We start from the raw sequence: 12,415 nt of genomic DNA, 5'->3' as shown, positions 1-12,415 counted from the left end.
TGCAGGGATTGCGTGCGCGAAATAAAAAGCCGTTTGCCAGTTACGTGGTGTCATGTCTTTACCTCTGCGCAGTGGAATCGGCCTCAAAATATTGTTTTCAAGTTTTACTGCGTAAAATTACCTGCGTATTTCAGTTGTGGGCGCGTTTGTGTTTAAGTGATGTGTAGTCAATGCTCAGTTCACATGCTCACTGGAACTATTTGGTAACCGATAACATGCACCAAAGAGGCAGGTACAAGCACAAAAACTTGTTCTGTTCCAGATGACCTCAGACTGCGAGTAAAAAGATCGATTGACGGATCTAAAGCATTTGCCACAGCGAGAAAGGGGAATATTCTAAAATCACCAGGGAATCTCCGTTGGTTGTGTACAATACAATTTAGGGCCAAGATTCCACTCAGATTTTTACTTCTGCTGAGCATGCAGACGGCAAAGCTTGAACACGACCAAGCATTTACAATGTGCTGCAAAAGTTCACTATAAGGCGGGAGACTTTCCCGCGTACTCTGTATCCCTCCTCCACTCGATAATCCATTAGAGTAAATCTTTGAGATCAATTTTCACATGTAAAAGAATTGCGGTATTCTCTACTCAGTTGAGTCGAGTCGAGGAAACACATGCATTGGAGGACAGACGGAGAATACGGCAATTCGTCTCTTTTTCTAGAAACTCGACTTTATACCGCAGCGGGCTCGAATCGGCAACTGTTGGCTGTCTGCGCGGCGAGGCCAAGTGGCTGGATTCAATTGGTTGGCGAGGACACTTAAATTAAGCGTGGTGTAACAAACAGTATCACATTAGTTTTTTGCACTTCTTTTGAGCAAGCTCGCAATGTCTTTTTTAGCAGATTTGAGCTTTCGGACAAGTCCTGCTACATATAAACTTTAGATCGCACATCTCTAAGTCAAAGTGCATTATCCACAGCTTCAATTCGAGAGTTCACGTTGAGGAATTTCTCTGCGATTGGACAATTTAAATTGAGTTGCGGATGGCCGACGTGGCAAGCCCGCTCAGCATTTCCAACGTAAAGTCTCAGTGCACTGGAGAAAAAAATAGAAACTATCAGCTCCAAAGGGCCAGTAGCCACCACACTTACGCATCATCACCATTGTTAGCGTATTTTTGTCCAATGCAGGACCTAAATAGGCTAATTTATGCCACTGGTTTGGCCTCCGCCTTCATCGGATTCAGTCTTGCGCTACCTGGATACATTCCAGCTTCAGAATTTATTTCGCCCCTCCATCAAGTAATTGGTTTTCCTTTTTTTCCAGACATATCTCTCTTTGTCCACTCTGTCACCCTGGCAGACGAGCGATTGTCATTTCGCCTAATTAGGTGTCCCTCCCAATTCCATTACTTCTTCCTAATTAGGCGTATGATTTCATCTACTCGAGTTTTCTCCCTGATCCAGAAAGCTCGTTTCCTGTCCCTAGGTGTTACTTCTATCATTCTTCCTTCCGTGGAGCGTTCAGCCGACTAGTTTTCTATGCAGTTGTTTAGTAAGGTGGGAAGCACCCTCTTCACTAGTCATCACCGGCAGCACGAATTAGTTCTGTACTATCGTTCGCAGTGACCGACGAAGGTTACTTTTTATTGTTTGGAAGTGTTTCCCGAGCGCACCCTAGCCCATGACTATTCTTCTCCGCATCTGTTTCTCGTGGTTGGAATCAGCCCTGACAACGTTATACTCTTATACTTGTCCTAGCGTCACGTTAAGTGAGCTGAAGAGGGAGCATTTAGAAAGCTTATTTATCTGAACTTTAGATTTATTCCCATATTTTGTAACCCCACGTTCAAGCTTTCTAACTGTAGTCCCCAAATCATTTCTTCCATGGTTCTCTGCCGATTCCATGAGCAAGAAAACGCTGATGAAATTCTTGTCCAGAGTACTCAGGTGGGAGGAAGGGCGTTGCGAAAAAGTCGACAAGAAGGCAAAAAGTATAAATTCCGCTCAGCTGGTGGTGTTATTATTTAAAACACCCCAAAATTGACTTCCACGTTTCTTCCTGAGGTTGGTGCCTTGCACATGTGCCGACAATAATTGCCTTTGTGGCCCCATATAAAGCGACAAAGGACGGGCAGTGCGCTCACTTGGTCTATTGTAAGTGAATTGCAAGCACTGTGAGGAACAGAACCCGAATAGAGCGCTGCAGCAAAGTCATTGACCAGATTTTCACTCAGCAGAAATACAAGCAAATAAACTGATTGATCATCGGAATAGTGCGTCGCGAGATAATTCGCATTGTGTGTAGAAATGAAGCTGCGCCAAAGCTCTATCCCACCTTTGCGAAATGTCTAAATGTTGTCTCCAACTTTAAAAACTGAGCCTCCGAAACTGGGAATAGAACTGGCTACCCCTGACTGAGCAGTTCTACCTCTTGCCCTTCCATCCCTCCAGAGAAATAAGTGCAATTTTCCGCCATACGTACAACGCGCTGAGGTGATTTAGAAGATACGTGGTGGCATTGGCTAAAGTCCCGCGCCGTAAATACAAACACCGGCCGAACGCTGTGCAGAGAAAAACCAGTTGGCGATGAAGCAAGACGACGCGATCGCGTCCTTGGTGAGACAAGGCTTTCAAGGGTAGTAAAAAGCCCCAGATCAGGCAGTGCCTCGAGGAAAACCTTGTCGCTTGAGCAAGAGCAGAGCCAACCGACAGGACTCCTTCCTGCCGAGGAGGCGTCTGATTAAAAAAGTGTGACGGCGAAGTCGCTGAGCCCTGCTCAGTTCGTGTTGGGGCCGTTTGTGCAGGTGAGACTTTCTTTAATATTACGGACTTTCGCCATTTTTACCTACACACCCTATGTCCTTACAATTGTACTGCATTGTTTATTAGTATGCATTGTTGTTTTAACCACTATGATCGTACGCACTGCCGCGATTTCCGACCGCAATTTCGCTCCTGCCTTTTATTCACACCGAACTGTAGCATGAAGATATCCGCGCATCGTTTTCTTATTTAAGTTATGGCCAGAATAATGGCGCACTATACACCGCTGTGAGAAATGTGTATTTTCTGTCTGCAGCGTTCGAGTAGGCATGACTTTGTGCAATGTTTTGCTTCAATATTGTCCGCACATGCCATTCCTTACATTGTACTTTTTTTTTTCGCAGTAACTCGCCCTACCGTTGAGTTTCATCTTTAGAGAACTTTCGTTCCTTAATGTACTGATACATTTTTTGTAACGAACTTCAATTGTCTGAATTAAGCAAGCTTTTAATTCTCGGGAAAACTTACACGTATCGATACAATCAAATTTGAAGATTTGTAGACAAAATTAGCCACCTTAGAAGCCTACTATATTTGAAACCTATCGAAGTTACGTGACAGAAGCTTGGTCAATATTTTTCTTTAAAAAAAGCGAACCTGCGACCCCCTAAGAGGCTTTAGTCGGTTGCTAGAGCGTAAGGAAAACCAAAGGCAGCGCCTCAGCTGCTGTATGGGGCATACGCGTGACGAGAATATCGGTGGTATGTCGGCAGTACACAAATCAATGTAATTGGGCCACGTTTGTTAGTCAGTGTGTTGTGGTCTTATCCTGCTAGCACAAGAAACAAAACTTTAGGGGACATTCTCGTGAATTTTTTTTTATTTTCTCTAGCTGATTTTTCAAGCAATGAAATTAGGAAACGCGAGGGAAAATGGTTTTATAGTGCCGAAATCTGATCACGGATGTCTAAATAAATGCCTCCAGAACACTCTCAAGTGTGATTAAACAAAAAGAAACACCTCTTGGCATTTAGTAAAAAAGAATATGTGTCGGTAGTATTGTAAGTTATGAAGTGTTGCACATGCCGTCAATTAGAAAATATTCAGCCCAGGCTGAAAAATCCGAGGTCACTACGTACACCAAAGACAATCTATCCAGATGCGGTTTTCAGGAATAGTGTTAATAGTTACTGCAACTTTCTTACAGCCCTTGTTACAGAACCTCTTCAAATAACAATCGACCATGCACTGGCACCACAAATAAATATTTTTGCCAACCATGTATTTTTTTTCCATCAACACCGCATTACGCGGTTTTTGTTATTGTTTTTCAGAATACTTTGTGATTTTTCATTGAATTTATATTTTATATCCTTAAATTCAAAAATTCGAGCCCCTTAAGAGTATCGTACTGATAATATGTCTTTGCCAATAATGCATTTCTTAACATATACAAGTCGTTATACTGTTTATTCTTGGCTACAGTCTTTTGTGGGCATCTGTTGTTTTGGTATTATCGTGTCGTACTGGTCAAAGCTGGTGCAATAGAAAGGCAATTTTAGCACAATTAGTGAGTGTAAAATTTTTATATTTATAGTATTATTTTATTTTTCACAAATGTCTTGAGGGTAGCTGTGTAAATCCTATGTAAATGTAGCTATGTAAATCAACGCAGCTATGTAGCTATGTAAATCAACGCAGGACATGCAGCGCCCTCGTCTCTCCTTAAATTCTATTTCTCACTCAAATTCTATGCTGGACACCAGTGCCGTAGCCAAAAAGTTTGTTCGGGGGTGTCATATGCCACCGGTGAAAAAGAAATACTGAAAAGAAACCATGTACCCAAACAATACATTGCCCACTTTTTTAATTTAACAAAACCAGAGGGCTAGATCTGTTGTTCCTTTTAACATCTACTAAAAATACGTGTGCGTACAAGGGTCCTCCGAACCATTATTTCCAAAGAAGTCAGTCAGAAACACGATGCAGTAATATAAATAGGTCTTCTTATTATTTTGTTTACCGTAGTAATTTATCTACGCGGTGTCCTCATGGCATGGGATAAAAAAACCGTAAGGGCGGGAAATAATTCAGCCGTCCGACATTTCGGGGGGTGTTCTGACACCGAAACAGCCCCCCTGGCACGCCCGTTCTGTACATCGTCATTCGCGCAATAGGCCCATTCGGGCAAGCTAATTTGTTGTTCTGAAACACTGCGGTGAAGACCATGGGCGATCATTCCTTAATATGGCCCTTTAAATACAATAAACGAACTCTACACACCCCGTCCTACTTGATGTCCGTGTTTCAACAAATATATCGAAAGCACTTGCAATAATGCGTTTGCCTGATTTCTTTAAAGAGGAGATCAACACAGGGCATGATGATTGATTTACTACGCAGAAGGTTCATCAAAGCGGCCTTTTTGAGGGGAAGTTCGAAGCTTCGCGTTTTCTATTTCGTGAAAAAATAATGCCGGAGTCGTTGCTAGAATCGCCCAATACAAAGTGCAACTAACTCAACTACCATCTATACTCTTCCAGGTGTCTGAAGATTCCTCAACGCAGACATGGTTTGTGCGGTGTTGCTATTCACTTTATTGTCCTCCTTCGCTTCGAGAGGAAACTGCTATGTGGTAACGAGCACATCACAAGGTTTGCTAAAAGGAAAAATTGAAACTGTTGAAGGAAAGACTGTAGAAGCGTACCAAGGTATCCCCTACGCCCACCCGCCCGTCGGCCACCTTCGCTTCCGGAAGCCGGTCCCGTCCGAGTCATGGAACGGCACGTACGACGCTACCCACCCCAAGCACTCTTGCATTCAGCCTCGTTTCTCGGTCATCTTCATTGTCCCCACAGACTTGTCCGAGGACTGCCTCTACCTGAATGTCTGGACAACCGGCCCGAAGCGGCCCCTGAAGCCCGTGCTCGTCTGGATCCATGGCGGAGCCTTCAAGTTCGGATCTTCGCACGAGCGGTGGTACAATGGCGCCGCGCTGGCCGCCTTAAATGACGTCGTAGTCGTGTCATTCAACTACAGGCTGGGCATGCTCGGATTCTTCGACTCTGGCGATGAAACTGCGCCTGGAAACGTGGGCCTTTGGGACCAGAACCTCGCGCTCAGGTGGGTCCGGCAGAACATCGAGAACTTCGGAGGTGACCCAGACGCGGTGACCGTTTTCGGGGAAAGTGCGGGCGCAATGAGCATCCATGCCCACATGCTCTCCCCGCACAGCGAGGGCCTTTTCACCAGGGCGTTCTTACTCAGCGGAACGCTAAGCACGAACACGCCGGTAGACAGCTTGTTCGACAGTGTCGACAAGGGAAACGATGTGGCGAAGCAACTCGGGTGCGCTGACGCGTACAGGGACCTCACAACCCACCCGCGAGAGGTGGTGGGCTGCCTACGTACCAAAGATCCCGACGCGATTCACAGGGCATCCGAAGAAGCTGCTGGCCACAAGGCCACCAATTTTTTGCCCTCGTTCAAGAACGAGTTCCTTCCAACGCTTCCCTCGCAGGCGACGGCTAAGAAAGAGTACCGACGACTAGACACGTTGATTAGTGCGACAGCCGACGAAGGTGCATTCGGGGCCATCTTTCAGCCAGACCAGAGATGGCTGGTCGAGGACTTGGCCGACTTCGATGACGCTGGTTTCCAAACGAGTGCCCAGTACCTCGCGAACTCGTGGTGTCCAAATCGGGTTGCCCATATTGCCCGAAGTTACGTCGAAACAGCGTCTTCAGGAGGTAAGCAGGCTGTGCGGAAGGCCGTTATCGATTTTGTTGGAGACATTTACTTCAAGTGCCCAACCATGGTCTTCAACGAGCAGCACTCGGACGTCGGCGGCAAATCTTACGCCTTCGTCTTTGGCTACCGGTCGGCTAAGTATCCCTTCCCCGAGTTCTTCGGAGTGCCGCACACCAGCGACATCCCGTATTACTTCGGAGCACCATTCCTGGACACTGAAGCGTACACGGACGAAGACCGGAAGTTCAGCAGGAAAGCAATGGACATGTTCGTGTCCTTCGCGAAAACAGGGTAAGGTACTGTCTGATAGTCGCTTTTTGCATACTTCTATCGAAGTCGTGGGCGCTTAAGCTGGCTCTGTGCCTGTAAGACGCACTGACGTGTGCTGCCAGCCTCTTCACCCTGATTTTATATCCCTATCTCTACGCCGAATGCGGACGGATGCGACAGGCAGGAGAGCCCATGCAATTTTTTCAGCGATTGCTTATCCTGCGCCCACTTTCTTAAATGTCGTATTTCACTAAACATTTCATTTTCTCACACAGAGAAATATTTAAATAATTAGAAAGTACGGAAAGTAGAAGGCCTGTAAGAAATGACATCGCTTAGGCACCTAATAACCAACGAAGATTTTGCCGAAACCTTCAAACGGGGTACTAAAAGTGTCATTGTATGGAAAAACGGGTCTGGGTTGATGTTCATTTGATATTGTCAGCTAAAATTTGCGTGGGAATCTAATCTATACATTTTTTGACATTCTAACTGATCCAAGAATTCACTCTAGGATAACTGCGGTGCATTTGGGAACGTTTATCCGATCCCGCCAATTTCTTTTCAAGCTACCTCTAATGCAGTATTACAATTACTATTTCATAGCCTTACCTCAGCGATTTATTACAATTATAATGACAATTACTACGGCTGGCTCGTCTTCACTTGTCAATGCTTAGCTTAGACCAGGATTTAGGCGTTCAGTAGGCATTCAGCAAGATGTGATTTCTTAGATTACTCTCTATAGGGGCGTAAAAGATAACGTGATGTCACAACATCGTCATAAGTCATAGAATTCTGCAATAACAACTCACTTTTTGCTAACAAAGTTTATATTTTGTGGAAGCCCAAAACGAAGATTGTGAAAGCTACGGTGCATCGTCCAGAAGAGAGCGTACACGAATTAGGCTGTTTGGCTGAGGGTGTTATAGATATACCAGTCGTATTACACCGCGATGCCGTGGTGTGCCAACATGGCAATAGACAGAACACATGTTCCTATTTGTTACCTCTCTTAATTAAGAATTATATTCTGCCCTCCATACAGAGGCTCCTACGGGAGGAGTGTAGTTTAAAAAATGGCTGCAACGCATGTTTTAACGGAACAAACTTGAAACAAATAGTACGAAGCTGGTCTACTGGAGCATACCAATGGAAATGTACATCGAAGCAGGTGTTGTGAATATCTCTCAATCCCAGGTTTATAACAAATGACATTTAGCCGCCGGTTCTCAGTCATTCCTGCGACGTCATGGAGTGCTCGTGGAATCAGGCAGGCCCACGTCTTCCTGCTAGGTTACTGCTGTTATCATTTAAACGTTCTTTAGCCTGATTATTTCAGAATATTGGAGAATCACAAATGTCCAAGAATTGAGTTGTGTTTTTTTGCAACCTCTTGGACTTTATACCGGACCATCTAGTTTTCTTTTTGCACTCTATTGGCTCGTAGTTCAAGTGTGTACACACCGTCAAAATAAAGGATCGGCTTGTTTAGTCTACCTAAGCTCAAAAAAGTACAAGCTTTCTTTTAATTAGCAATACATAGTGGATTGGTTTTTTGTTATAGAAAAACGAAAACGGCAAAAAACCGCGCAGAAGAGACACGCCTGCCGAGCAGAATGCGCGTTAACTATGCCAACTAGGGCAGACGGAATTCAACGGAAGAGTGCTCCGCTGCATTCATAATGTGGGTTTTGATAGTAATGGGCAAGCGTGTGAGAAGGAGAAGAGGGAGATAGAAAGGCTAGCAGCGGGCCAGAGAGGGGCAAATAAGTCTATTCATTCGACGAAATGTTCAGCGAAGCATGCACATACGCAGCCGTTTATTAAACTCGCGTATGTTTGTAACAAAACATAGAACTGAAACGACCTGCTCCTCTACAGTAGCAATGTACTCTCGAAATTTCAGCTCTCTAGGTGCATCATTTCGAGAAAAGGTTCATCGCAATTCTTAGCCATGTTTACTTCAGTATGCATGTAATGCCGAGAACCTTCTTCCACTTTTTACAGGTTTGTTTCGGTGAAATCTTTAGGTTTATGTTTGGACATTGGTATGGGTAGCATTTTAGGCAAAATCCAACCGGATATATCGAAGGGCTCAATGTTTACTGTGAAAGCCGCAAAGAAACGTAATTATCCCAAGTTCTGATTCGCCATATTCGGAAAGAGTTAGGGAGGACCTAGTAAAGCCGATTTTAGACATTAGTGAGAGTTACCTACGTCAGAAAAAAAATTCAGTTGGAAATTTCAACCGGCGAATGATATGAGAAATTCACGAAAAAACATTCTAGCTCTTATCACTCGCTCAGGGATATATCTTTGAGAGATCCAACTATATTAAGTTTCTACCGTAGAAATTAGGATTATGCACTAAGCACGAGTTCAGGAAAAGGGGAGACCCCGGAGGCCCCTTTTCTATGGAGGCGAAAAAAGAAAACGTCCGCGTGTTCGAGATTTCGGCGCACGTTAAAGACCCCCAGGTGGTTAAAATTAATCCGGAGTCCTCCACTGCGGCGCGCCTCATCGCCTGTGTAGCGTCGGCGCGTTAAACCTCATAATCAATCATCAGTAAAATGAGAGGGATAGGACAGAGGTTCCCCAATAACCGCGGTTTATTTATCATGGACAGTGATTATAACGTTTTGAAGTCGTGCAGCAAACAGCAAGAGAAATTTTTGAGGCCTACGTAATAAACAAAATGGGATATTGATGCGTTGTCAAGCCTTAGGTGGAACTATTATGTGCGATATCGACTATCTTGACGCTTAGTGGGCGCAGGCGCTGTCGTGCGTTTACCCACGCCTTTGTAGCACCGTGAAATGACGTGTTTTTGAATCTTTATAGTCGCTCTCAACGTGAAATGAGTTGTTGTTGGTGGTGCACCTCACCCCTAGCTCTGTCATTTTGCTGAAGCCGTACTTGGCCTTAAACCTAAATCATACGGTGGTATATCAACTAGCCTGTATCGACACATTATTCCAGTTCACTGAGCTTCTAGGCATGATGGTGATGCACTTACGTAATTTTAAGCCTCTAGGATATTGGGTTAGAGTAGCTTGTTGGGGCGCTGATACCCCCTGTTTGGCCTTTTCACTTTGTTAGCGATGTCATTGCGAAAACCTCCTCTTATCTCGCAGCGGTGTGTTAGGGCGGAGTTACTAAAGTGGTTTGTTGTGTATTTGCGCGGATATTATTTGTCAGCGTAAAGAAACTCGATGTGTCCAATGACGGAACAGATAAGGAGGAATCTGGAAGAACACCAAAGTTACCCCCGGAAATGCAACTGACATTCAGAATTACTAATTACGAATTGTAAACATCGCATACGTCGCTGCAAGAATCGGCAATTCCAAGTAAGGTCGGAGATGCTTGGAATTCCTGAACAATTTCCTCATATCGCCGCCTTACGCGAATATTTCGCACTGGCCTATGACAGCATTGCCTGTGAACTGCGGCAAAGCAATATAGTGACAACCTACACGAAAAGCAAAACAGGCGTCATCATCGAAAGGTCACCCGGTGATTCCGATCAGGTTCACTAAAAACTCTCTGGTGGGTACTGCTCCGTAATGGTGTGGCCGTAGGCCTCTTCTTATTGGGGTAAAGAACAAGCTTCGACGTTTTATATACAATATGGTGTACGTTATTTCAGTTACACCGAATGTTAAATGCTTGTGAAAATACAGGTGGCCGGGGCTGGCGGACACAGTTGCAGCATGGGAACACAAAAATGCCATCTCGGCAGTCCACATCTTCAACAATGCCCTATTGGTTTCCTTTGATAGCACTTATAAAATTTGCAAAACTACAAGATTGCTCAACAAGACAATGTTTATGTGCCCGGCCGTCGTAGGTTGGCAGCTACAAAATTTCATACTTTTCAATGTGTGTGAAAGCAGCGTACCTCGGTTTATTCGCATTGCATTCGTTTGCACCCTCTCACGATGGCTTAACGAGAACTGAAAGCGCAAATTAGACACGGACAAGAAAAGGGACAACAGGACGAGCGCTAACTACAAACAAAATGTATTTGGAAAAAAACACAATATATAAATACTGCTCTTTCCACTTGCATACCACCACACATGCGGAGAAACACTTATAATCGCCAGAGATAACAGAGTTCTTTTTGAGAAAGGGATACAGATTGTGTGCTCACGCATTGAGACTGTAACCTATCTATTTTTTCTGCTTCTATAATTTCTCTTGTTTTTCTATCTTTATTCTTGCCTATTATGATGTATTTGTTGAAGAAAGGTTCGCAGTGCGGTTTGTGGTGACACGTGGAACAGTGATGCGCTAACCATCCGCCACTCCCGTTTTCGATATTGCCAGAATGCTCGCGAAGCCGGTCATTAACACAGCGACCAGCCTGCCCAATGTAACGTTTGCCGCAAGAAAGAGAAATTTCATATACCGCGCTTTCTGTGCATGTTGTACGCTTACATTTATGTTTTATACCGCAACGGCTAGAGCGCTAACCCTAGTGTCACTAGATAAGGTATAACCTTATCTAGTGACACTAGCTGACCCCACGGATTGCTCATTATGCATAACTTGTCCAGTTTTTCTGGGGCAGAAAAAACCACTCTAATATTGGCACGTCCGGCAATTTTCTTCAAGTTGTGGGAATTATTGTGCAGGTAAGGTATAACCTTTGGACGGTTTTTCTGTTGTCCCTTTTCTTTGTCCGTGTCTAGTTTGCGCTTTCAGTTCTCATTATGCATCACCAACAGGCCCAAAACGATGACCCTTTTGGACCTCCCGATGGCCTAAGATATGGCACGAGCGCAAATCCTTGCATTTAAAAAGTAGCACTGTGCTGCCTTGTTGATCCTACGGTTATATACACTGATTCAGGACTGCTTTTGTAAGGATGAGCAAGCGTAGCTCTCGCTTGCGCTTCAAAGTGAGCGTAACGCGCAGCTTGAAGTGTAAGCCAAAATTCAAATATTCGACTCGCAGGAAGCCGAAGCACCCTGGAGGACTTCCATGGCCGCCCTTTTCCAAGGAGAACCGAGTTTTCCAGTGGATACAGCCCGGTAACTACACCACCGTCGAAGATCTGTCCGAAGGAAGATGCGCGGAGTGGAAGAAGTTCATCTAACAAGACTTTAACGGTGTCATTACTTAGAAAACTCCGAAAGGATTTTGGGATTGATTTTTGTTCGGTTCTCAGCCATCGCATGCACCCACCGGGACAAGTCATGACTAGATCTTTTATTTATGGTGCACGGCAGACAAGACGCCGCAAAAGAAAACAGTGCAATGAGCGTTGAACTTCATCTAAAATATCTAGGGAACGACCCACGCTCCGTTAATACACACACAAAATCAATACATCATGTTTAATCACGCACCTCTACGCCTAACGACTACGATAGTTTAACGCGAAGCTTTCTCGTAAGGGATTCCTTGGTTGTCGTCTGAGTTTGAAATGTTACTAGCAGACGGTTCGGAATTTGACTCGTTGAGCTTTGAGTTTGACTGGCACGCAGTTTGCGCTTTTGGTCGCACCGACTTTGACTTGGACCCTTCAACGTTTCATTTTGTACAAATACCACTTCGCGTTCAACTATACATAGTTGTCGTTATTCGGAGAGACGCATGATATTTGTGTATGTTTCTGCACGTCCATGCACCACTCTCTAAATCCCAACTGCATCGACCATATCGGATTGGCGC

The 12,415-nt window shown here is 44.6% G+C and overlaps 1 protein-coding gene across 1 annotated transcript; it reads left to right on the top strand.

Moving 5' to 3' along the window:
- The first annotated feature begins 2,553 nt into the window (after positions 1–2,553).
- Positions 2,554–11,876, top strand: LOC144164334 (cholinesterase-like). Its single transcript, XM_077694838.1, has 3 exons — positions 2,554–2,751; positions 5,254–6,751; positions 11,696–11,876. Exons 2-3 carry the CDS (start codon positions 5,280–5,282, stop codon positions 11,835–11,837), a joined length of 1,614 nt encoding a protein of 537 aa, XP_077550964.1. The 5' UTR covers positions 2,554–2,751; positions 5,254–5,279; the 3' UTR covers positions 11,838–11,876.
- The last annotated feature ends 539 nt before the right edge of the window (positions 11,877–12,415 follow it).

This window comes from Haemaphysalis longicornis, unplaced genomic scaffold (assembly GCF_048455015.1).
Source record: "Haemaphysalis longicornis isolate Haplotype H1 unplaced genomic scaffold, Haemaphysalis longicornis Haplotype H1 scaffold_13, whole genome shotgun sequence".
Lineage (NCBI taxonomy): Eukaryota > Metazoa > Arthropoda > Arachnida > Ixodida > Ixodidae > Haemaphysalis > Haemaphysalis longicornis.
Note: the sequence above shows the minus strand (reverse complement) of the source record. Positions and strands in the feature narration are given on the sequence as shown.

Bases quoted from the DNA above. Each gene is read 5' to 3' on its own strand.
- LOC144164334 (XM_077694838.1), top strand. From the start codon at position 5,280: ATGGTTTGTGCGGTGTTGCTATTCACTTTATTGTCCTCCTTCGCTTCG. The intron at 6,752-11,695 runs GTAAGGTACTGT...TTCGACTCGCAG, and splicing joins GTGTCCTTCGCGAAAACAGG to GAAGCCGAAGCACCCTGGAG.